This window comes from Scyliorhinus torazame, chromosome 3 (genome assembly GCF_047496885.1).
Source record: "Scyliorhinus torazame isolate Kashiwa2021f chromosome 3, sScyTor2.1, whole genome shotgun sequence".
NCBI classification, from domain to species: Eukaryota; Metazoa; Chordata; class Chondrichthyes; order Carcharhiniformes; family Scyliorhinidae; genus Scyliorhinus; species Scyliorhinus torazame.
Genome location: NC_092709.1, coordinates 104,036,127 through 104,058,286, shown reverse-complemented (window position 1 = coordinate 104,058,286; position 22,160 = coordinate 104,036,127). Strand labels below are relative to the sequence as shown.

General features: G+C 45.2%; 1 protein-coding gene across 5 annotated transcripts in view; it reads left to right on the top strand.

Moving 5' to 3' along the window:
• Positions 1 to 3,936: 3,936 nt before the first annotated feature.
• dclk2a (doublecortin-like kinase 2a) overlaps positions 3,937 to 22,160 on the top strand; it is a 528,903-nt gene continuing 510,679 nt past the window's right edge. For 4 of the 5 annotated variants that reach the window (XM_072496080.1, XM_072496079.1, XM_072496083.1 and 1 more), the window contains exon 1: positions 3,937 to 5,251. In XM_072496080.1, the coding sequence (XP_072352181.1) occupies positions 4,807 to 5,251 (445 nt within the window). In that variant the 5' untranslated portion in view covers positions 3,937 to 4,806. The remainder of the gene's footprint in view (positions 5,252 to 22,160) is intronic. The other variant, XM_072496084.1, reaches the window with a different exon arrangement.

Genomic DNA, 22,160 nt, shown 5'->3' with positions numbered 1-22,160 from the left:
TCCTGGTAAATCTCCTCTGCACCCGCTCCAAAGCCTCCACGTCCTTCCTATAATGCGGTGACCAGAACTGTACGCAATACTCCAAATGCGGCCGTACCAGAGTTCTGTACAGCTGCAACATGACCTCCCGACTCCGGAACTCAATCCCTCTACCAATAAAGGCCAACACTCCATAGGCCTTCTTCACAACCCTATCAACCTGGGTGGCAACTTTCAGGGATCTATGTACATGCACCTAGATCCCTCTGCTCATCCACACTTTCAAGAACTTTACCATTAGCCAAATATTCCGCATTCCTGTTATTCCTTCCAAAGTGAATCACCTCACACTTCTCTACATTAAACTCCATTTGCCACCTCTCAGCCCAGCTCTGCAGCTTATCTATATCCCTCTGTAACCTGCTACATCCTTCCACACTATCGACAACACCACCGACTTTAGTATCGTCTGCAAATTTACTCACCCACCCTTCTGCGCCTTCCTCTAGGTCATTGATAAAAATGACAAACAGCAACAGCCCCAGAACAGATCCTTGTGGTACTCCACTTGTGACTGTACTCCATTCTGAACATTTCCCATCAACCACCACCCTCTGTCTTCTTTCAGCTAGCCAATTTCTGATCCACATCTCTAAATCACCCTCAATCCCCAGCCTCCGTATTTTCTGCAATAGCCTACCGTGGGGAACCTTATCAAACGCTTTGCTGAAATCCATATACACCACATCAACTGCTCTACCCTCATCTACCTGTTCAGTCACCTTCTCAAAGAACTCAATAAGGTTTGTGAGGCATGACCTACCCTTCACAAAGCCATGCTGACTATCCCTGATCATATTATTCCTATCTAGATGATTATAAATCTTGTCTCTTATAATCCCCTCCAAGACTTTACCCACTACAGACGTGAGGCTCACCGGTCTATAGTTGCCGGGGTTGTCTCTGCTCCCCATTTTGAACAAAGGGACCACATTTGCTGTCCTCCAGTCCTCTGGCACTATTCCTGTAGCCAATGATGACATAAAAATCAAAGCCAAAGGTCCAGCAATCTCTTCCCTGGCCTCCCAGAGAATCCTAGGATAAATCCCATCAGGTCCCGGGGACTTATCTATTTTAAGCCTGTCCAGAATTGCCAACACCTCTTCCCTACGTACCTCAATGCCATCTATTCTATTAGCCTGGGGCTCAGCATTCTCCTCCACAACATTATCTTTTTCCTGAGTGAATACTGACGAAAAATATTCATTTAGTATCTCGCCTATCTCTTCAGACTCCACACACAATTTCCCATCCCTGTCCTTGACTGTTCCTACTCTTTCCCTAGTCATTCGCTTATCCCTGACATACCTATAGAAAGCTTTTGGGTTTTCCTTGATCCTTCCTGCCAAATACTTCTCATGTCCCCTCCTTGCTCGTCTTAGCTCTCTCTTTAGATCCTTCCTCGCTACCTTGTAACTATCCATTGCCCCAACTGAAACTTCACACCTCATCTTCACATAGGCCTCCTTCTTCCTCTTAACAAGAGATTCCACTTCCTTGGTAAACCACGGTTCCCTCGCTCGACGCCTTTCTCCCTGTCTGACCGGTACATATTTATCAAGAACACGCAGTAGCTGATCCTTGAACAAGCCCCACTTATCCAGTGTGCCCAACACTTGCAGCCTACTTCTCCACCTTATCCCCCCCAAGTCACGTCTAATGGCATCATAATTGCCCTTCCCCCAGCTATAACTCTTGCCCTGCGGTGTATACTTATCCCTTTCCATCATTAACGAAAACGTCACCGAATTGTGGTCACTGTCCCCAAAGTGCTCTACTACCTCCAAATCCAACACCTGGCCTGGTTCATTACCCAAAACCAAATCCAACGTGGCCTCGCCTCTTGTTGGCCTGTCAACATATTGTTTCATTAAACCCTCCTGCACACACTGTACAAAAAACGACCCATCTATTGTACTCGAACTATATCTTTTCCAGTCAATATTTGGAAAGTTAAAGTCTCCCATAATAACTACCCTGTTACTTTCGCTCTTATCCAGAATCATCTTCGCCATCCTTTCCTCTACATCCCTAGAACTATTAGGAGGCCTATAAAAAACTCCCAACAGGGTGACCTCTCCTTTCCTGTTTCTAACTTCAGCCCATACTACCTCGGAAGAAGAGTCCCCATCTAGCATCCTCTCCGCCACCGTAATACTGCTCTTGACTAGCAGCGCCACACCTCCCCCTCTTTTGCCTCCTTCTCTGAGCTTACTAAAACACCTAAACCCCGGAACCTGCAACATCCATTCCTGTCCCTGCTCTATCCATGTCTCCGAAATGGCCACAACATCGAAGTCCCAGGTACCAACCCATGCTGCCAGTTCCCCTACCTTGTTTCGTATACTCCTGGCATTGAAGTAGACACACTTCAAACCACCTACCTGAACACTGGCCCCCTCCTGCGACGTCAAATCTGTGCTCCTGACCTCTATACTCTCATTCTCCCTTACCCTAAAACTACAATCCAGGTTCCCATGCCCCTGCTGCATTAGTTTAAACCCCCCCAAAGAGCACTAACAAATCTCCCCCCCAGTATATTTGTGCCCCTCAGGTTCAGATGTAGACCATCCTGTCTGTAGAGGTCCCACCTTCCCCAGAAAGAGCCCCAGTTATCCAGAAATCTGAATCCCTCCCGCCTGCACCATCCCTGTAGCCAGGTGTTTAAATGCTCTCTCTCCCTATTCCTCATCTCACTATCACGTATCATTTTCTTTAGAATGCTTTCCTGTTCTCCCTTGCTTTTGGGAGTCTTTCCTCATTATCTCCCTTTTCCATTTCTATTTTTGTCTGGCCGATGTACAGCAGATTGTCATCACAAAGATAAAATTCTCATGGTGGAGTCTGCTTGAAAACAAAAAGTGTTGGGAAACTGTTCCTGTTTTGGAACTAGGACCTGTGTGGAATTTTCATCATGAGGATGCAAATGCAGTGTTTGACTTCATTTACGCTGTCACATGAAGTATTTTCAAAATATGTAATTAAATAGATTATTTTTTTGAAAATGATAAGCACAGAAATTACTCATTTTGGGTGTTGAACTGCTTTGAAATACAGAAATGTTATTTAGGTTTTATATATATATTGCAGATTTAAAATATCCACATAAGTTCCAAGTCATTAAAATAAAGGACAAAGGGCAGCACGGCGGCACAGTGGTTAGCACTGCTGCCTCATGGCGCTGAGGTCCCAGGTTCGATCCCGGCTCTGGGTCACTGTCCATGTGGAGTTTGCACATTCTCCCCGTATTTGCGTGGGTTTCGCCCCCACAACCCAAAGATGTGCAGGGTAGGTGGATTGGCCACGCTAAAATTGCCCCTTAATTGGAAAAAATGAATTGGGTATGTCATAATATACACCAGTATATCATGGTGCAGATACACATACACTGATGGACACACAGCGGGACCAATCAACACAAACACCGCAGCCAATCACCAGTTAGAGCACACGCACTATAAAGACAGGGGGCATCAGAGTTCCCGCTCATTCGAGCTGCAGCCTCCTAGTAGGACAGAGCTCACAGCTTACAGCACAGATCTTCACCATTTGCTGAGTGCATAGACTGGTTAGGACAAGGCATAGGTCTTTAGTTCAATCTAATATCGTGTTAGCCCACAGTGAAAGTATGTTCAACAGTTTCTGACTTAATAAAATAGTGTTGCCCTATTTTAAGTGTTGGTGGCCTGTATGTGTTCCACAGATCCAGAGCACCCAACACATCAGGGTACTCTAAATTTATTTCTAAAAAAGGACAAAATGAGAAATCAGTTCGAGGTTAAAAGAGCAGGAAAAGTGGTAAGAATTTGAGAAGTTGTAAGTGAGCCAGCCCCGGCGGCACTAAGACCTAGAGGAAGCTCTTGTGTGTGTGTGTGTGTGTGTGTGTGGAGCTGCAGCCAGTTCCTCCGCACACTGCGGCTCAGCCCGGAGCTCAGCTGCTGCGGTTGCGGCAGCGGCCCGTTGGGAAAGCTGCCAAAATATTTCTAAAAATCGGAGACTGAGGAGCTCGAAGACAGCAGCTATGCACCTTTGCCAGGCATCTCCACTTTATTTCGGCGTCTAAACGGGGGACAGGCTGCGAAACAAAAAAAGAGCATCAACCCCATTCCCCATCCTTCAGAAACGAACATCCTACCCCTCCAATAGGATATCGCCTTGGCTGCTGTTTCCGCTTCAGTGTCAAGTCACTGTGGCGCTGCATCTGACGGGTTTGCTCTCTCTCTCTCGCTGCTCCAATTGGCAGTGTGGACCACAGCAGAAAAGCACAGCATCCTGCCGCTTCGGTGCATCTTCTCCTCACGTCTCCCGCACTCATCAGTTTACCCAACCCCAGCACCTGTAAAAAGGCCGAGACTGGGCTGCGAGCACAAGAAGAATCTCCACTTCCCTCTTCATTTTTGGGTATCGTTGAGAACTCCCCCTCCCCTCCTCCTCCCACACCCTCCCCTTCCCATCAAAAGCGATGTAGGAAATGGTGGGAGATCCTCCATCCTGGACCTACAGCCTGAGGAGCCCAACACATTGTCCCTGGTGATCAAGTCAACCTACTGCCATTGTTCAGTTTCTATTTTCTTAAGGTTAATTGTTCACATTTTTGAAATTGAATGCCACAATAAGATCATTAGACTGACGGTGTATGATATTTTGGGAAAGTAACTGGAGCAGAACTGGCAGTCGGAAAGGGAACAGGATTCTTCATAGCGTCTGAAGGAATAACAGTTTTCTTTAATATTTAAAAAATTTTAATTTCTTATTGCAAAATTAATAATGTCGCATGATCGGAGTATCGAGTTGGAGCACTTTGAGGAGAGGAGCCGGGGTCACCGATCTTCTCGCCGTGGAAGCAGCAGTGGAGGGGGAGGCGGTGCAGGAGGTGGCGGAGTAGGTAGCGGTGGAGGAGGCACAGGCTCCCGAGGAAATGGTTTACCGAGTCCAGCTCACAGCGCTCACTGCAGTTTCTATCGGACCCGTACCCTGCAGGCACTCAGCCAGGAGAAACGAGCCAAAAAAGTCCGCTTTTACCGGAATGGAGACCGCTACTTTAAAGGCCTCGTGTATGCCATCTCCTCGGACAGGTTCAGGTCCTTAGATGCTTTGCTGGTGGAACTGACAAAATCTCTTTCGGATAATGTTAATCTGTCCCAAGGAGTCAGGACCATCTACAGCATCGATGGGAACAAGAAAATCACCAGCCTGGATGAATTGCTGGAAGGTAAGTGAGAAGGAAACAACTGTGTTTCGATGAATAAAAAGGTCAGCTCAAATTATACCAAAGTCAGAAATCTGATTTTGACCAGTGTTGCAAGTTTCGAGAAGTAACAGTAATAACACAGCACAACATGGTAGATGAACAAATTCCCTGTTCAACCACAGAAAGCTGGTCTTTGCATTAGAGAGTCGGCTAGATTTACTTACATTTATTATAATAGTCACAAAATGAATGAGCTGAAAATGCAGTTAAACAAAGTGTTGTTCTTGATGATGTTATAGGTGGTTAAAAAGGAATTAAATAACAAATCTTCATTAGTATTTCTGCCAGTTTAGCACCACAGATTGTCCTGCCTGCTGTGACTATAATTAGGGGCACTTTTAGAGTTTAGAGTTTTGGGGTTCTGATCTTGGAATGGTCTCCTTCAGAAACTTCTGTCACAATTCAACTTGATGCTTTTCAGAACAGAACTTGAAATGGCAATTTCTATTTCTAAAGCTTTAGCTTTTATTTTAGCTTAACATATGAGCTATAGGATTTTAATATCAGATGCACTTGTTGAGTGTGATATAAGTATGATGTTATTTGTCAAGTCAGTGGGCAAACTCTTATGTTTCCAAACTTGGTGCAATGTCTTCCAAGGCACTGTACTGCTATTTATAGTTTTTAACTTAAATGAAAAGAAGGAAGATGAACAACGTAAAGGTGGAGGAAAGTCCAGGAGGAGCACTTCAAATTTTTAATCAAATAAACTTTTATCGGAGATTATCTTGACATTTAAAGCCATTTTATTGGTAAAATTGAGATATTTGACTCAGGCCACTCAGTGGTGCAGTTACAAGGAGCATTCTGGAGTAACTTAATTGTGAGTAACAAGGAGTTGTCATCCAATGGCATTCCCTTATCTTAGAAGAATTGTGACTTGAGAGCTATTAGTGCCAATCCAACTTTGGAAAGCCTTATCGGAGCTCAAGTTGCACTCTACCAAGCCTGAAGTGTAGCTTCTCAAGGCCTCATTGCTCCAAAGCAACTCCCAGACCAGCACCACCAATAATAACTCTCATTTTATATAATGATGTTAATAACAAAACATCCTAAATGCGTTTCATGTTTGAAATTGCCCCTCTCTGCAGTTTGCAATGGAGTCATTCATCATAAAGTCACTCAAGATACCTCTTGTAAATTACTGAAATAGCCCAGCAGGAAGGCAATTATAACTTTTTTTAAAAATTAAGACTCATTTGCTTCTGCAAAAAAGATGACCTGACCAAAATAATGTGAAATGAAAATATTGCAAGAAGTAAGTCTGACAAAGGAAGCAAACAATGCTGTGCACCATATATTTAATATCAACTTGCAGGCCATGTATTGAGTTGGTCATGGCAAATCGGTGGATATGTTGTCTTATAACAACATATTAATGGTTATTTATGCCATGTGGATCACTATGCACTGTCCATTTTATTGGAAAAGGCTTCAGGAAAGATATCGAGGAGCCATATCCTAAACAGACATAGGCACTTTGTGTTTGCAAGTGGGAGGCCTAACGTGTGTTTGATGCCCTCGTCCCAAAATTGGGCTTCCCTGAATGCAATCAGTGCCAGGATGTTCTGTTTAGGAAAACTTCACATAGCCTAACTAGCAAGTGATACAACATTGCTGTTTCTTTTCTAACGACGGTCTATTTGTTTTTTTATTTGAAAAATAAAACTCTGGTTAGGATGTGGAAGGATTCTGCCTCTTACTGTCTGCCTCTGTCTCTTGGCTATTAATAATTAGACTATTTACGTTTGCTAACTATCAACAAAAACATGATGATAATCCAGTAATAATCAGAGCTTTTCTGCTTCCCTTCAAAGTTCAACCCTCTGTTTCTTGCTGTCAACATAATGGGCGAGATTCTCTGATTTTTGCGGCTATGGCCGGAGGAAGCATCTGGTCTTACAACCAAAAATGTTGGCGCCGCCTCCGCCCGATGCTCTGCAATGGGGGGCTCACACCGCACTACGTAAAGCCCCCGGCTTTACCTGCAGATACAGACGCAAAATGGCTGAGTCCGTGGCTGTGAATGAGGCGGCCGTGCCGTACAACATGGCGCCAGCCGCGTGCAGACCCAGCCTGCCAGATAGTGCCCCCCTGTAACCCCCCTCACCACCCTCGGATCACCCCCCACCAGTCCCCCCCAGCCCCCACTGAAGCTCCCCCCTGACAGCGGAACGGCTCCCCCTCCCTCTGACTGTGATGGAGCTGGACACAGTCCGCAGCCATCACACAGGTTCACGAAAGTTGAGAGGACACACGACCGATGCCACCGGAAAGTTGGCCCATCAGAGGCGGAGCATCGGGGGAGAGCTTCAGGTGACGTCCTGAGGCCGTCTCAATGGTGTCTGCCGTACTCGAGGGGCGAAACATCAAAAAAAAAGGCACCGCCCCTCATTTTGTAAAAACGGATTCTTCGGCCGATCGCCGAACGCAATTTCGGAGTCGGCAATCGGAGAATCCCGCCCAATATATCTTAAGTTCCTAGAGTGCATTGCACTAGGTGTGCATTCATTGCAATCATTCTTTTCATAAACACAATCCTGCATACTCTCTGTTTTGCCTGAAAATTGGGTGGGCCTAAATGGGTTAATTAGGCAGGGCTTTCAAGTGGCAGAAAAAGTGACATTTGGGGCTCAAATAGGACATGATGCTTAAAATTGGGAGGATAACAATAGACCTGGGTAACTCGCACTATAGCACTACTCAGTGGTGGAAGTGTTGTGTTGTGCACCACGTCACCAACAATGTGCAACTACATGAAAAGCACATGCTTACATAAGATTTTTTGATTATAAATATCGGCATACAGTTTTTAAAATTGGAAGCTTGTGGATATCCTGCAGCATTGTGCACAGAAAGTCAAGCCACAGCGAGTATTCCACAATACATTAGTGTTCCTGTAGGTATTCATCTGCAGCTTATGGAGCTCATGATGTTCAAGTTATTAGCAGAGCTGTAGCTACATAAGTGGTTTTATATCACAGTGGTGTTGTTCAAATGATGAGTGCATAACATGTGTAAATATACTGTATTTTAATATAATATATTTTTACCACATTCTCCCGTGTCTGCGTGGGTCTCACCCCACAACCCAAAGGTGTGCAGGGTAGGTGGATTGGCCACACTTAATTAAAAACAAAAAATATATGTAGATGTATTTTTGTATAAACGCATTACTCAAAGGTCATGACACATGATGCAAGGATTGGATTGGATTGGATTGGATTTGTTTATTGTCACGTGTACCGAGGTACAGTGAAAAGTATTTTTCTGCGAGCAGCTCAACAGATCATTAAGTACATGAGAAGAAAAGGGAATAAAAGAAAATACATAATAGGGCAACACAACATATACAATGCACTGGCATCGGATGAAGCATACAGGGTGTAGTGTTAATGAGGTCCATAAGAGGGTCATTTAGGAGTCTGGTGACAGTGGGGAAGAAGCTGTTTTTGAGTCTGTTTGTGCGTGTTCTCAGACTTCTGTATCTCCTGCCTGATGGAAGAAGTTGGAAGAGTGAATAAGCCGGGTGGGGGGGATCTTTGATTATGCTGCCCGCTTTCCCCAGGCAGCGGGAGCAGGGAAATGTGGACAGGAAGTGCATGCAATATTCAAAATATATATGCATTGAGTTGGATATGTATAAAATTATGTTGTCATATACTTCTGCTTTAAAGAATTACTCTAGGATAGTCATGTCGCGTCAACAGAAAATGATAGCACTTAATGACTGTCCAAATAGCTTGTGACCACTCAAATGTACACATGTGAAAAGTACTACTTGGCATACGAGGTTGCAGGCAGGGAAGGTGGTGGGGCCCAATGGGTTCCCTGTCGAATTTTATAAACAACTTAAGGACAGGTTGGCACCATTGATGGTGGGAATGTTTGAGGATGCGTTGGGTAGGGGTGTCTTGCCTCAAACAATGGGGCAGGTTTCCATCTCGCTGTTGTTAAAAAAGGACAAGGATCCAGTGGAGTGTGGGTCATATAGGCCCATATCTCTGCTGAATGTAGATGCCAGGATACTGGCAAAAGCTGTTGGTGTTAAGGTTGGAAGGGTGTCTCCCAAAGGTGATCGGGGTGGACAAGACTGGGAAGACAGTTGTACTCGAATGTGAGGAGGCTGTTGAATGTGGTGCTTTCTCCAGCAGAGGGGAATGAGACTGAGATGGTGGTGGCGTTGGATGCAGAGAAGGCATTTGATCGGTTGGAGTGGATTTATTTGATGGTGATACTGGAGAAATTTGGGATTGGGCCGAAGTTTGTGCAGCTGCTATATAAACAGCGAACGTGCGCACAAACAGTATGAATTCAGGGTATTTTGCATTACATCGGGTACGAGGCAGGGATGCCCAAGGTGAAATATAGAGTATCCCTATATGCAGATGTCCTGCTGCTATAGATTTCGGAGCTGAGCATGTTGGGGGGGAGGAGTATAATGGGGTACAAACTGAATTTAGGAAAAAGCGAGTATTTTGAGGTGTTCCTGCCAGGAGTGGGAGCAGGAGCTGCCATTTCTCCTGGCAGAGTCTCATTTTAGGTATTTGGGTGTGCAGGTGGTCTGGGATTGGGCAGGGCGTCAGAAGTTTAATTTCAGTTTGGTGAGGAGGGTGGAGGCGGATTAGCTGAGGTGGGACAATCTCCCTCTGTCATTGGTGGGCTGGGTGCAGGCAGTTAAAATGAATGTTTTGCCGCAATTCCTGTTTTTGTTTCAATGTCTGCCGGTCTTTTTGCCTAAGTGGGGTGGACAAGCTGATCTCCTCGTTTGTTTGGGGGGGGGGAAAGATGGCCAGGTTAGGAAGGTGATCCTGCAGAAGGGACGGCAGGCGGGGGTGGGTGGGGCATTGGTTAGGCCTCCCAAATTTGTAGTATTATTATTGGGCGGTAAATGCAGAGAAGGTGTGGGGCTGGAGCAGGGATGGAGGGCTCTGTGGGTACAGATGAGGCAGGCTCTTGTAGGGGGTTCGTGTTGCAGGTGCTGGCAATGGTGCCGCTCCCGATAGTCCTCGCCCTAGGGAAGTATTTGGCGAATCTGGTGGTGGTGGCCACGTTGAAGATTTGGAGGCAGTATAGACAGCACTTTAAGCTGGGGGCTGGGTCAGGGGGATGCTGATTAGGGGGAATGTTCCAGCTGGGGAAGATGGATGCGCGGTTTCGGGGATGGGAAGAGAGGCGAATTAAGTAAATTAAGGATCTGTTCCTGTGAGGGTGATTTGTGAATTTGGAGGAGTTGGGTGAGAAGTATGGGCAGGCATGGGGTAGACATTTTAGGTATATGGAGGTGCAGGACTTTGTGAAGAAGGTTTTCCTGATCTTCCCAATTGCACCTGCCTCCTCGCTGTTGGAGGCGGTGCTGTCAGTGAGGGGGTTGGAGAGGTCGTCTTGGTGATTTATGGGAGGATTTTGGAGGAGGATGGGATGTCTATGAAGGTGGTTAAGGTGAAGTGGGAGGAAGAGCTGGGTGCGGCGCTGGAAGAGGGATTGTGGTGTGAGATGCTGTAGAGGGTGAATGCCTCGACTTTGTGTGCGAGGTTGAGCTGATCCAGCTAAAGGTAGTGGACAGGGTGCAACGTAGGAACATTAATGATGAGCCAGCTGTTCGAGGGGGTGGAGGATGTCCCTGAGTGATGTGGCAGGGGCCCTGCGAACCAAGTACATGTTTTGGTCCTGTCCTCAGCTAGAAAAGTTTTGGAGGAAAGTATTCAGTCCAATCTTGGCGGTCTTGCACATGGATGTGGAGCCCGGTCCCCTGGAAGCCATATTTGGTGTTTCAGACCAGCCGGAGCTGCAGGTGGGTGCGGGGGCAGATGTTTTAGCCTTTGCCTCGCTGATTGCTCGCACGTGGGTCTTGTTCAGGTGGAGGTCAGCTTCTCCACCCTATGCCTCAGCATGGCGGAGGGACCTGCTGGAGGTTTTGACTCTGGGAAAGGTGAAGTTCGCTCTGAGGGAGTGAATGAGGGGTTCTACAACTGTTGGGGTTTGTTCATCATGCACTTTTGGGAGTTGGTTACTGTTGACTGCTGAGGGAGGGTTTTTTGGGGGGGCTGGGGGGTTTTTGCTTGGTGTTGTTTTGTATTGTAAAATTGTTGAAAATTTGCTGAATAAAAATACTTTCAAAACAAGAACTACTTGGGATACTCGCAATCTCTTAACTGGCGAATTCTTTGCTTATTCCAGAGAGGATAATTTGAAGAATTTGTTTCTCGGAAATAGTAGTTACCCACTTGAAAAATAGATCAAGTGAGGGAGGAATATAGTGGAGTAACAGGCTGAAACAACTCGTAGTTACAGTAGGATATGCACTAGAGAAAGCTTCAGAATTGTGGTGGAGCGCTCAATACTGAACATTACAGCTGTCAAAAAGGCATTCGCATATTAGTGAAAGATGAGCAGCAACAAGCCATAGCGCCTGTGAAGGAAGGCACAAAGATGGAAAATGATAATGAGGAGCTAGCAGAAACTCAGCCACAACTACAGGCTCTGATTAAGCAGTACTTTTCCCAAGGCCTACGTCTATTTTTTATTGCGTGGTTTTGATCAAAGAACCATTTGTCACTTATATTATGCAGAAATCATTAAGTTTGAATTTGGATTTGTGCTGATCTCTTGAAACTTTGTTGAAGGTACTAGTTTAGGGTATGTATCATATTATTTACTTCCCATCATAGGTAATTTAACAGCATGGTATTTGTACTCAGCAACTCCTACAGGATGTACTGCATTAAACGTTCCCACCAGTTTGCTGGCAGGTCCAGCCCTGCCAAAGTGATGGGGAACCTGTTTTTTGTGGGGTGGAATAGTCAGCTTACTTGATTTTGTATGTTTCTCCTCCCCAGGCAGTTGAAACTAGGGATTGACAGATTTCAAAGCCACTCAGCATTCCTATGCTTCTGGTAACGTGTGCTTTTGGAGACCATGTCCTCACTTGGGCCAATATTCTGTTTAAGGACACAGCAATGAAATCTCTGAGTTCTTCACATATTCACTAGGAGAACAAGTAGAAGACATTATTATTATGCCATGGACTGTAAACCTCAACATCAACCATAGAATGTGGAATTGTGCTCTCTGACACGTTAATCAAGCATCTTTCATTTCAGTTTTCTACTTAAGGACTGATCCAAGAAATGATTCAACAGGAAATGCCAGTGCTCTGCCTCTGCTCTTTCCTCCACCAATTCTGCCCCTTCTATAGGTATAAGAAATAACCTACCATGTGTTTCTTCACCTAAGACATCAAAACCTTCCGACTGTGTTCGTGACTTGATGCCTGCTTGAGGCGATGAGGCGAAAACCTGTGTGCGATGCTTTGCTGAGAGGATTCAGTTTTCTGCTGGAAGTATTACATTCTGCATTAAATGGAAAAAGTGTTTGGTTAGTTAATGAGCATCATTAGGCATCTTATTGCTAGTGTGGAGACAGCAGATAGCACATACTATGATACAATGTAGGCACCGCTGTCCACCTGCTGAAACACATTTACTACATTTTGTTCTCTTCGCCATGCAATTAGATTGCGGTGTAAATATCTGCTGATGGTCTTCTACTAAATACCATTGTTTTGTTTTACTGCCACCACAGGGAGGTACATTTTGGATGGGTATTAGCTGTTTAGATCTGTGTGGAGGCTGCTTGTTCTCCCGGTGTCTGAGTGGGTTTCCTTCCACAGTCCAAAGGTGTGCAGGTTAGGTGGATTGACTGTGATCAATGTGTGGGATTATGGGGATGGGGTGGGGGAGTGGGCCAAGGTAGAGTGCTGTTTCAGAGGGTTGGTGCAAACTCAATGGGCTTCCTTCTGTACTGTAGGGATTCTATGTACTCTATTGATCTCATGTATTTTAGATCTCAAGGCTTCTTGACATTGAACTTTTAAGCCTACATCTTACCCATCAGCATGACTGCCAACTTTCAGTTTGACAACCTTGTCCACCTCCATCCTTTTTGCCACTTACTTGCGTGTACTTTCCATCCTCAAATTCAATCTTTGGGATGTGTGGCCTATGTGCCTGATATTGCAGTGGCACTGAAATTCATACACGATTGCTCATTTGTGTGGTAGGCCCAAATAGATGGTGGGGCTTTAAGATTCCCTCCAGGTCCAGCACTCACTAACATTTTTGTAGGTTTCCAAGAGAAATATGTTTTAATGGAATGAGTCGTAAACTTCTGCCCTGTGCATATTTCTGATACATAGATGATATGTTTGCTGTTTTTGAATCTGCAACTGTTGCACTTCATTCACTCTTGAGATGGAGCAGTCTAACATGCTCCCCTTTCCTCGAGATGCTAATTTTTTAAATGTTTTAATTTTTGGTGGGCCTAAAGTTCCATTGTCATTTCTTCCTGACAATGCATTGGCCAATCAAGCTCAACCCCCCCCAAAAGGTTCATCCATCTTTTCTCTTCACTGATGCTGATTAAACCCATTATATATTTCGAACATTTTCAATTTTTATTATTATTAATCATCATAATCACTTATTGTCACAAGTAAGCTTCAATTAAGTTACTGTGAAAAGCCCCTAGTCGCCACATTCCGGCGCCTGTTCGGGAAGGCCGGCACGAGAATTGAACCTGCGCTGCTGGCATTGTTCTGCATTACAAGCCAGCTGTTTAGCCCACTGTGCTAAACCAGCCCCTGGTGTTTTTTTCAGGGTGGTTTATAGTTTTATTCCCTTTTATATCTGGGAATCTGTAGCTGTTTTAAAACTTTACTTACATAGGACTTATTACACTTGGAAACGACCGAACAGTGCATTTAACTTCGCATTTTCATAAGGTATGTTTAATTTTTGTCATTTAATTTAAAACATCTTTGTGATTAAATTTACGTGGAAATGTCTATTAAATGTGCACACTAATAGTTATGGTATTGATTTGGTTATGTTAATTGACGAGTAATCCAGAAGCCTGAACAAATTGTCCAAAGAATTCAGTTCAAATCCTACCAATTCTTGTTTAAAAAATGCTGTCATCAATAAAAGTGACACTGAAGTTATCAGATTGCCACAGACCATGGAGGGAAAGAAACTTGCTGTCCATACCTGGTCTGGCTTATGTGTGAGGCTCTAGTTCCATACCAACATTGACTCTTTAAAAAAAAAATTTTAGAGTACCCAATTCATTTTTTCCAATTAAGGGGCAATTTAGCGTGGCCAATCCACCTAACCTGCACATCTTTGGGTTGTGGGGGCAAAACCCACGCAAGCACGGGGAGAATGTGCAAACTCCACACGGACAGTGACCCAGAGCCAGGATTGAACCTGGGACCTCGGCGCCATGCGGCAGCAGGGCTAACCCATTGCGCCACCGTGCTGCCCTCCAACATTGACTCTTGATGACTGTCTGAAGTCTTGAAATGAGTATTTGTTTAAGTATCGATCTTGGCTTATTGGTAGTTCCTTCACTTCAGCGTGGAGTTTGTAGATTTTATTGAGGGTGTACTGTACTGCCAGACTGCGTACTGTTTTAGGGAGCTTGGGAGAATTCTGCCCGACCTCTCTGATCTCGTTCGGCCTCTATACTGTTCTAATGAAGCTCAAAGGAAACTTGAGGACCAGAACCTCCTTATTCGATGAGGCACTTTCAAACTCAACACTGCATTTATCAATTTCAGATCATAAGCACTGCCCCATTTTGTTAATACAGTATCCGTTGGTAATGATTCTACTATTGCCACTGGCATCTCCTCTGGAGTCATCTTTTGTTTCTTTATTTATTTCCATTTCCCTTTTGCCTTGCAGAATTATTTCTTTTGTCATTTAATCTCTCTTATTCCACCCTAACACAAACCTGCCCTTTTCTTCGAACACCTCTTCCCTGCCCTCCCAACATCCCGACCTCTGTATTTGTGTTAAATTTGTCACATCTCTTAACTTTTTCCAGTTCTGAAGAAAGGCCATCAGCCTACAAATTGACAAGTGTCAAGACTCCTCCAGACTCAAAACATTAGCTCCGTTCTTTCTCCGCAAATGCTGTAAAACCTGCTAAGATTGTGCAGCATTTTTTGTTATTGTTTCTATTCTATTATCCGCAGTAATTTGCTTTAACCTAAAACATTAACTCTGTTTCTCTTTCCTTGAATGCTGCCTGAGTATTTCTTAGATTTATTTCAGATTTCCAAATCTACAGTATTTGCTTTTGCTTTTGTCATTCAGAATGTTTTGTGCATGTTATGTAGTTTTAGACAGCATTGTGTTGGAGAGGTTTCAATGTGACAAGGATGACTATAAGACACAAGGCATTAAGTTATTGAGTGAAATATACCACCTAAACTTGTTGCCATTAGAAATAAAGACAGGACTGAGAACCGACATGACTAAGCTCTTAAGGTATCAAAAAGAATGCATAATATATATACAAGTAAGTTATTGAGTTGGATTGTCATTACGGAACTTAAGAATATATACATTTATCAAGCTTCAGGTAAATGGGATTAGGAGGATATTTTTTTCGAAGGGAACAGAAGTTTTTGGACTGGATCTTCCTCTTTTTAGCTAGTTAGTGGCAAGTTGGGAATTTTGCAACTTCTACAAACTCATTTTGCCCCATTTTCATGAGTATTATAGTCACTAAAGGTGACATGGTGGCACAGTGGTTAGCACTGCTGCCTCATGGTGCCAGGGACCCGGGTTCAATTCTGGCCTCGGATGACTGTGTGGAGTTTGCACTTTCTCCCCGTATCTGCATGGGTTTCCTCTGGGTGCTCCGGTTTCCTCCCACAGTCCAAAGATTTGCAGATTAGGTGGATTGGCCATGCTAAATTGCCCCTCAGTATCCAAACTTAGTTGGGGTTTGGGGGATAGGGTGGGGGAGTGGGCCTAGTTAGGGTGCTCTTTTGAAGGGTCGGTGCAGACTTGATGGGCCTAATCGCCCTGTTCTGCACTGTAGGAATTCTAAGCATGCAGGGAAGTTTTCCATTGCGGTTTTGCACTGTGCTGAATTTGGTGCTTTTTGAGTGCGATAGTGAGAGTTTGGTGACCGAGGGAGTATGAGGCTTCATTTTTATCTAAAGTTTAGTCTTTCTTTTATTTAGTTAATTAACTTAAAAGTTGCTGTTTGGTTTAGAAGAAGGTGAATTTTCAATCAGCTTTAAACAGGCTTCTACTTCTAGGCACTTGCAGCTGGAGCTTGTTAATTAGTTAATTGGATTAGGCCAGTTTTTCAGAGGCTAGATTCACAGTATAAAAGTGATCCCCTACAGTGCAGACTTTGTTTGCACTGAGTGCTGAATTTGGTGCTTTTTGAGTGCGATAGTGAGAGTTTGGTGACCGAGGGAGTGCTGAATTTGGTGCTTTTTGAGTGCGATAGTGAGAGTTTGGTGACCGAGGGAGTGCTGAATTTGGTGCTTTTTGAGTGCGATAGTGAGAGTTTGGTGACCGAGGGAGTGCTGAATTTGGTGCTTTTTGAGTGCGATAGTGAGAGTTTGGTGACCGAGGGAGTGCTGAATTTGGTGCTTTTTGAGTGCGATAGTGAGAGTTTGGTGACCGAGGGAGTGCTGAATTTGGTGCTTTTTGAGTGCGATAGTGAGAGTTTGGTGACCGAGGGAGTTGGGTGAGGAGGGAGTAAGGTGCTCCTTTCATTTTGTTTCCGACATTTCCGCAAAGAGTGCGAAGAGAGCCAGGAGTTTACAGGAAGTGTAGCTGACTGGGAGCAGAGTCGGAGGGCGGAGATCTAGTTAGTCCACACAGCAGCTATATTCTGTAAGGTAAGAGGGGATGGAGGCCAGGCCAGTTACATGCTCCTCCTGTAGGATGTGGGTGGTGAGGGATACCACCGGTGTCCCCACTGACTATACCTGCGGGAAGTGCACCCAACTTCAGCTCCTCAAAGACCGTGTTAGGGAACTGGAGCTGAAGCTGGATGAACTTCGGATCATCCGGGAGGCAAAGGGGGTGATTGAGAAGAGTTACAGGGAGGTAACCACACCCAAGGTACAGGACAAGAATAGCTGGTTTACAGTCAGGGGGAAAAAAAAAAACAGGCAGACAGTGCAGGGATCCCTCGTGGCCGTTCCCCTTCAAAACAAGTATACCGTTTTGGATGCTGTTGGGGGGGGATGACCTACCGGGGGAAGGCCCTAGCGGCCAGGTCTCTGGCACTGAGTCTGGCTCTGGGGCTCAGAAGGGAAGGGGGGAGAATAGAAAAGCAATAGTTGTAGGAGATTCAATGGTTAGGGGAATAGATAGGAGATTCTGTGGTCGCGAGCGAGACTCCCGGAAGGTATGTTGCCTCCCGGGTGCCAGGGCCAGGGATGTCTCGGATCGTGTCTTCAGGATCCTTAAGGGGGAGGGGGAGCAGCCAGAAGTCGTGGTGCACATTGGTACCAACGACATAGGTAGGAAAAGGGTGTGGAGGTAATAAACAAGTTTCGGGAGTTAGGCTGGAAGTTGAAAGCCAGGACAGAGTTGTCATCTCTGGTTTGTTGCCGGTGCCACGTGATAGCGAGGCTAGGAATAGGGAGAGAGTGCAGTTGAACACGTGGCTGCAGGAATGGTGTAGGAGGGAGGGCTTCAGGTATTTGGATAATTGGAGCGCATTCTGGGGAAGGTGGGACCTGTACAAGCAGGACGGGTTGCATCTGAACCAGAGGGGCACCAATATCCTGGGAGGGAGGTTTGCTAGTACTCTTCGGGAGGGTTTAAACTAATTTGGCAGGGGAATGGGAACCGGATTTGTAGTCCAGCAACTAAGGTAGCCGATATTCAGGACGCCAAAGCATGTAATGACGCAGTGGGGAAGGGAACACTGACAAAGGAGAGTATTTGCAGGCACGGAGATGGGTTGAAGTGTGTATACTTCAATGCAAGAAGCATCAGGAATAAGGTGGGTGAACTTAAGGCATGGATCGGTACTTGGGACTACGATGTGGTGGCCATCACGGAAACTTGGATAGAAGAGGGGCAGAAATGGTTGTTGGAGGTCCCTGGTTATAGATGTTTCAATAAGATTAGGGAGGGTGGTAAAAGAGGTGGGGGGTGGCATTATTAATTAGAGATAGTATAACAGCTGCAGAAAGGCAGTTCGAGGAGTATCACCCTATTGAGGTAGTATGGGTTGAAGTCAGAAATAGGAAAGGAGCAGTCACCTTGTTAGGAGTTTTCTATAGGCCCTCCAATAGTAGCAGAGATGTGGAGGAACAGATTGGGAAACAGATTTTGGAAAGGTGCAGAAGTCATAGGGTAGTAGTCATGGGCGACTTTAACTTCCCAAATATTGAGTGGAAACTCTTTAGATCAAATAGTTTGGATGGGGTGGTGTTTGTGCAGTGTGTCCAGGAAGCTTTTCTAACACAGTATGTAGATTGTCCAACCAGAGGAGGGGCAATATTGGATTTAGTACTGGGTAATGAACCAGGGCAAGTGATAGATTTGTTAGTGGGGGAGCATTTTGGAGATAGTGACCACAATTCTGTGACTTTCACTTTAGTAATGGAGAGGGATAGGTACGTGCAATAGGGCAAGGTTTACAATTGGGGGAAGGGTAAATACGATGTTGTCAGACAAGAATTGAAGTGCATTAGTTGGGAACATAGGCTGGCAGGGAAGGACACAAGTGAAATGTGGAACTTGTTCAAGGAACAGGTGCTACGTGTCCTTGATATGTATGTCCCTGTCAGGCAGGGAAGAGATGGTCGAGTGAGGGAACCATGGTTGACAAGAGAGGTTGAATGTCTTGTTAAGAGGAAAAAGGTGATTTATGTAAGGCTGAGGAAACAAGGTTCAGACAGGGCATTGGAGGGATACAAGATAGCCAGGAGGGAACTGAAGAAAGGGATTAGGAGAGCTAAGAGAGGGCATGAACAATCTTTGGCGGGTAGGATCAAGGAAAACCCCAAGGCCTTTTACACATATGTGAGAAATATGAGAATGACTAGAGCGAGGGTAGGTCCGATCAAGGACAGTAGCGGGAGATTGTGTATTGAGTCTGAAGAGATAGGCGAGGTCTTGAATGAGTACTTTTCTTCTGTATTTACAAATGAGAGGGGCGATATTGTTGGAGAGGACAGTGTGAAACAGATTGGTAAGCTCGAGGAAATACTTGTTAGGAAGGAAGATGTGTTGGGCATTTTGAAAAACTTGAGATAGACAAGTCCCCCGGGCCTGACGGGATATATCCAAGGATTCTATGGGAAGCAAGAGATGAAATTGCAGAGCCGTTGGCAATTATCTTTTCATCCTCACTGTCAACAGGGGTGGTACCAGGGGATTGGAGAGTGGCGAATGTCGTGCCCCTGTTCAAAAAAGGAACTAGGGATAACCCTGGGAATTACAGGCCAGTTAGTCTTACTTCGGTGGCAGGCAAAGTAATGGAAAGGGTACTGAAGGATAGATTTCTGAGCATCTGGAAAGACACTGCTTGATTAGGGATAGTCAGCACGGATTTGTGAGGGGTAGGTCTTGCCTTACAAATCTTATTGAATTCTTTGAGGAGGTGACCAAGCATGTGGATGAAGGTAAAGCAGTGGATGTAGTGTACATGGATTTTAGTAAGGCATTTGATAAAGTTCCCCATGGTAGGCTTCTGCACAAAGTAAGGAGGCATGGGATAGTGGGAAATTTGGCCAGTTGGATAACGAACTGGCTAACCGATAGAAGTCAGAGAGTGGTGGTGGATGGCAAATATTTAGCCTGGATCCCAGTTACCAGTGGTGTACCGCAGGGATCAGTTCTGGGTCCTCTGCTGTTTGTGATTTTCATTAATGACTTGGATGAGGGAGTTGAAGGGTGGGTCAGTAAATTTGCAGACGATACGAAGATTGGTGGAGTTGTGGATAGTAAGGAGGGCTGTTGTCGGCTGCAAAGAGACATAGATAGGATGCAGAGCTGGGCTGAGAAGTGGCAGATGGAGTTTAACCCTGAAAAGTGTGAGGTTGTCCATTTTGGAAGGACAAATATGAATGCGGAATACAGGGTTAACGGTAGAGTTCTTGGCATTGTGGAGGAGCAGAGAGACCTTGGGGTCTATGTTCATACATCTTTGAAAGTTGCCACTCAAGTGGATAGAGCTGTGAAGAAGGCCTGTGGTGTGCTCGCGTTCATTAACAGAGGGATTGAATTTAAGAGCCGTGAGGTGATGATGCAGCTGTACAAAACTTTGGTAAGGCCACATTTGGAGTACTGTGTACAGTTCTGGTCGCCTCATTTTAGGAAGGATGTGGAAGCTCTGGAAAAGGTGCAAAGAAGATTTACCAGGATGTTGCCTGGAATGGAGAGTAGGTCTTACGAGGAAAGGTTGAGGGTGCTAGGCCTTTTCTCATTAGAGCGGAGAAGGATGAGGGGCGACTTGATAGAGGTTTATAAGATGATCAGGGGAATAGATAGAGTAGACAGTCAGAGACTTTTTCCCCAGGTGGAACACACCATTACAAGGGGACATAAATTTAAGGTGAAAGGTGGAAGATATAGGAGGGATATCAGAGGTAGGTTCTTTACCCAGAGAGTAGTGGGGGCATGGAATGCACTGCCTGTGGAAGTAGTTGAGTCGGAAACATTAGTGACCTTCAAGCAGCTGTTGGATAGGTACATGGATTACGGGAAAATGATATAGTGTAGATTTATTTGTTCTTAAGGGCAGCACGGTAGCATTGTGGATAGCACAATTGCTTCACAGATCCATGGTCCCAGGTTCGATTCTGGCTTGGGTCATTGTCTGTGCGGAGTCTGCACGTCCTCCCCGTGTCTGCGTGGGTTTCCTCCAGGTGCTCCGGTTTCCTCCCACAGTCCAAAGATGTGCGGGTTAGGTGAATTGGCCAATGATAAATTGCCCTTAATGTCCAAATTGCCCTTGGTGTTGGGTGGAGGTGTTGAGTTTGGGTAGGGTGCTCTTTCCAAGAGCTGGTGCAGACTCAGGGGGCCGAATGGCCTCCTTCTGCACTGTAGATTCAATGATAATCTATGATTAATCTAGGACAAAGGTTCGGCACAACATCGTGGGCCAAAGGGCCTGTTCTGTGCTGTATTTTCTATGTTCTATGTTCTATGTTTAGGTCACCGAGAGAGAGCCTGCTGCTGCCAACATACAAAATCTTGAGACAGCACGGTGGCAGAGTGGTTGGCACTGCAGCCTCACTGCGCCGAGGTCCCAGGTTCAATCCCGGCTCTGGGTCACTGCCTGTGTGGAGTTTGCACATTCTACCTGTGTTTGCCTGGGTTTCGGCCCCACAACCCAAAAGATGTGCAGAGTAGGTGGATTGGCCACGCTAAATTGTCCCTTAATTAGAAAAAAATGAATTGGATATTCTAAATTTATTTAAAAAACATACAAAATGTTGTTGTTTGTACACCTAATCTGCCATTGTGACACTAGAAGAGGCATCAGGACCACAGGAAGAAATTAAGAATTAAGAATTCTTAATTTCTTCTAATCAATTAAGAATTGTAAATCTTAACTAAGATGGAGGCCCAGAAAGATAAGTATGCAGGACTGGATTGGATAGAAAGGAGGCCACCATAAGCTGCTCTAACTTAATGTTGACATTTCCTGCTGCACCCCTGGTTACTACCACCATCCTTCGTCTCATGGTCCTGGGGAGTAAGGGTAACCGGGGTGGATGATGGAAAAACCGAGGTATTTCCTTGTTGGTATTTTCACGTGCCTGTCAGGGCAGAGGGTGACTGTTATAACCTGCCTGCTTACCATTGGCTGGGGACTAATGACAATCCCACAATCCTGTGGGAGTATGAGCTTCCCCAATGAGGGGGGCGGAGAAACCATTAGTAAACTCCATGTATAAATAAAGCTGGCCAGTTTGGAACCAGCAGGAAGGAGTGTGCAGCAAGGGAAGTTGCTGCTGCTGTTATATATGTGTTATTGTAAATAAATGTTATTACTTTGTATCCTTAAAACTCGTGCTGGATTCTTCGTG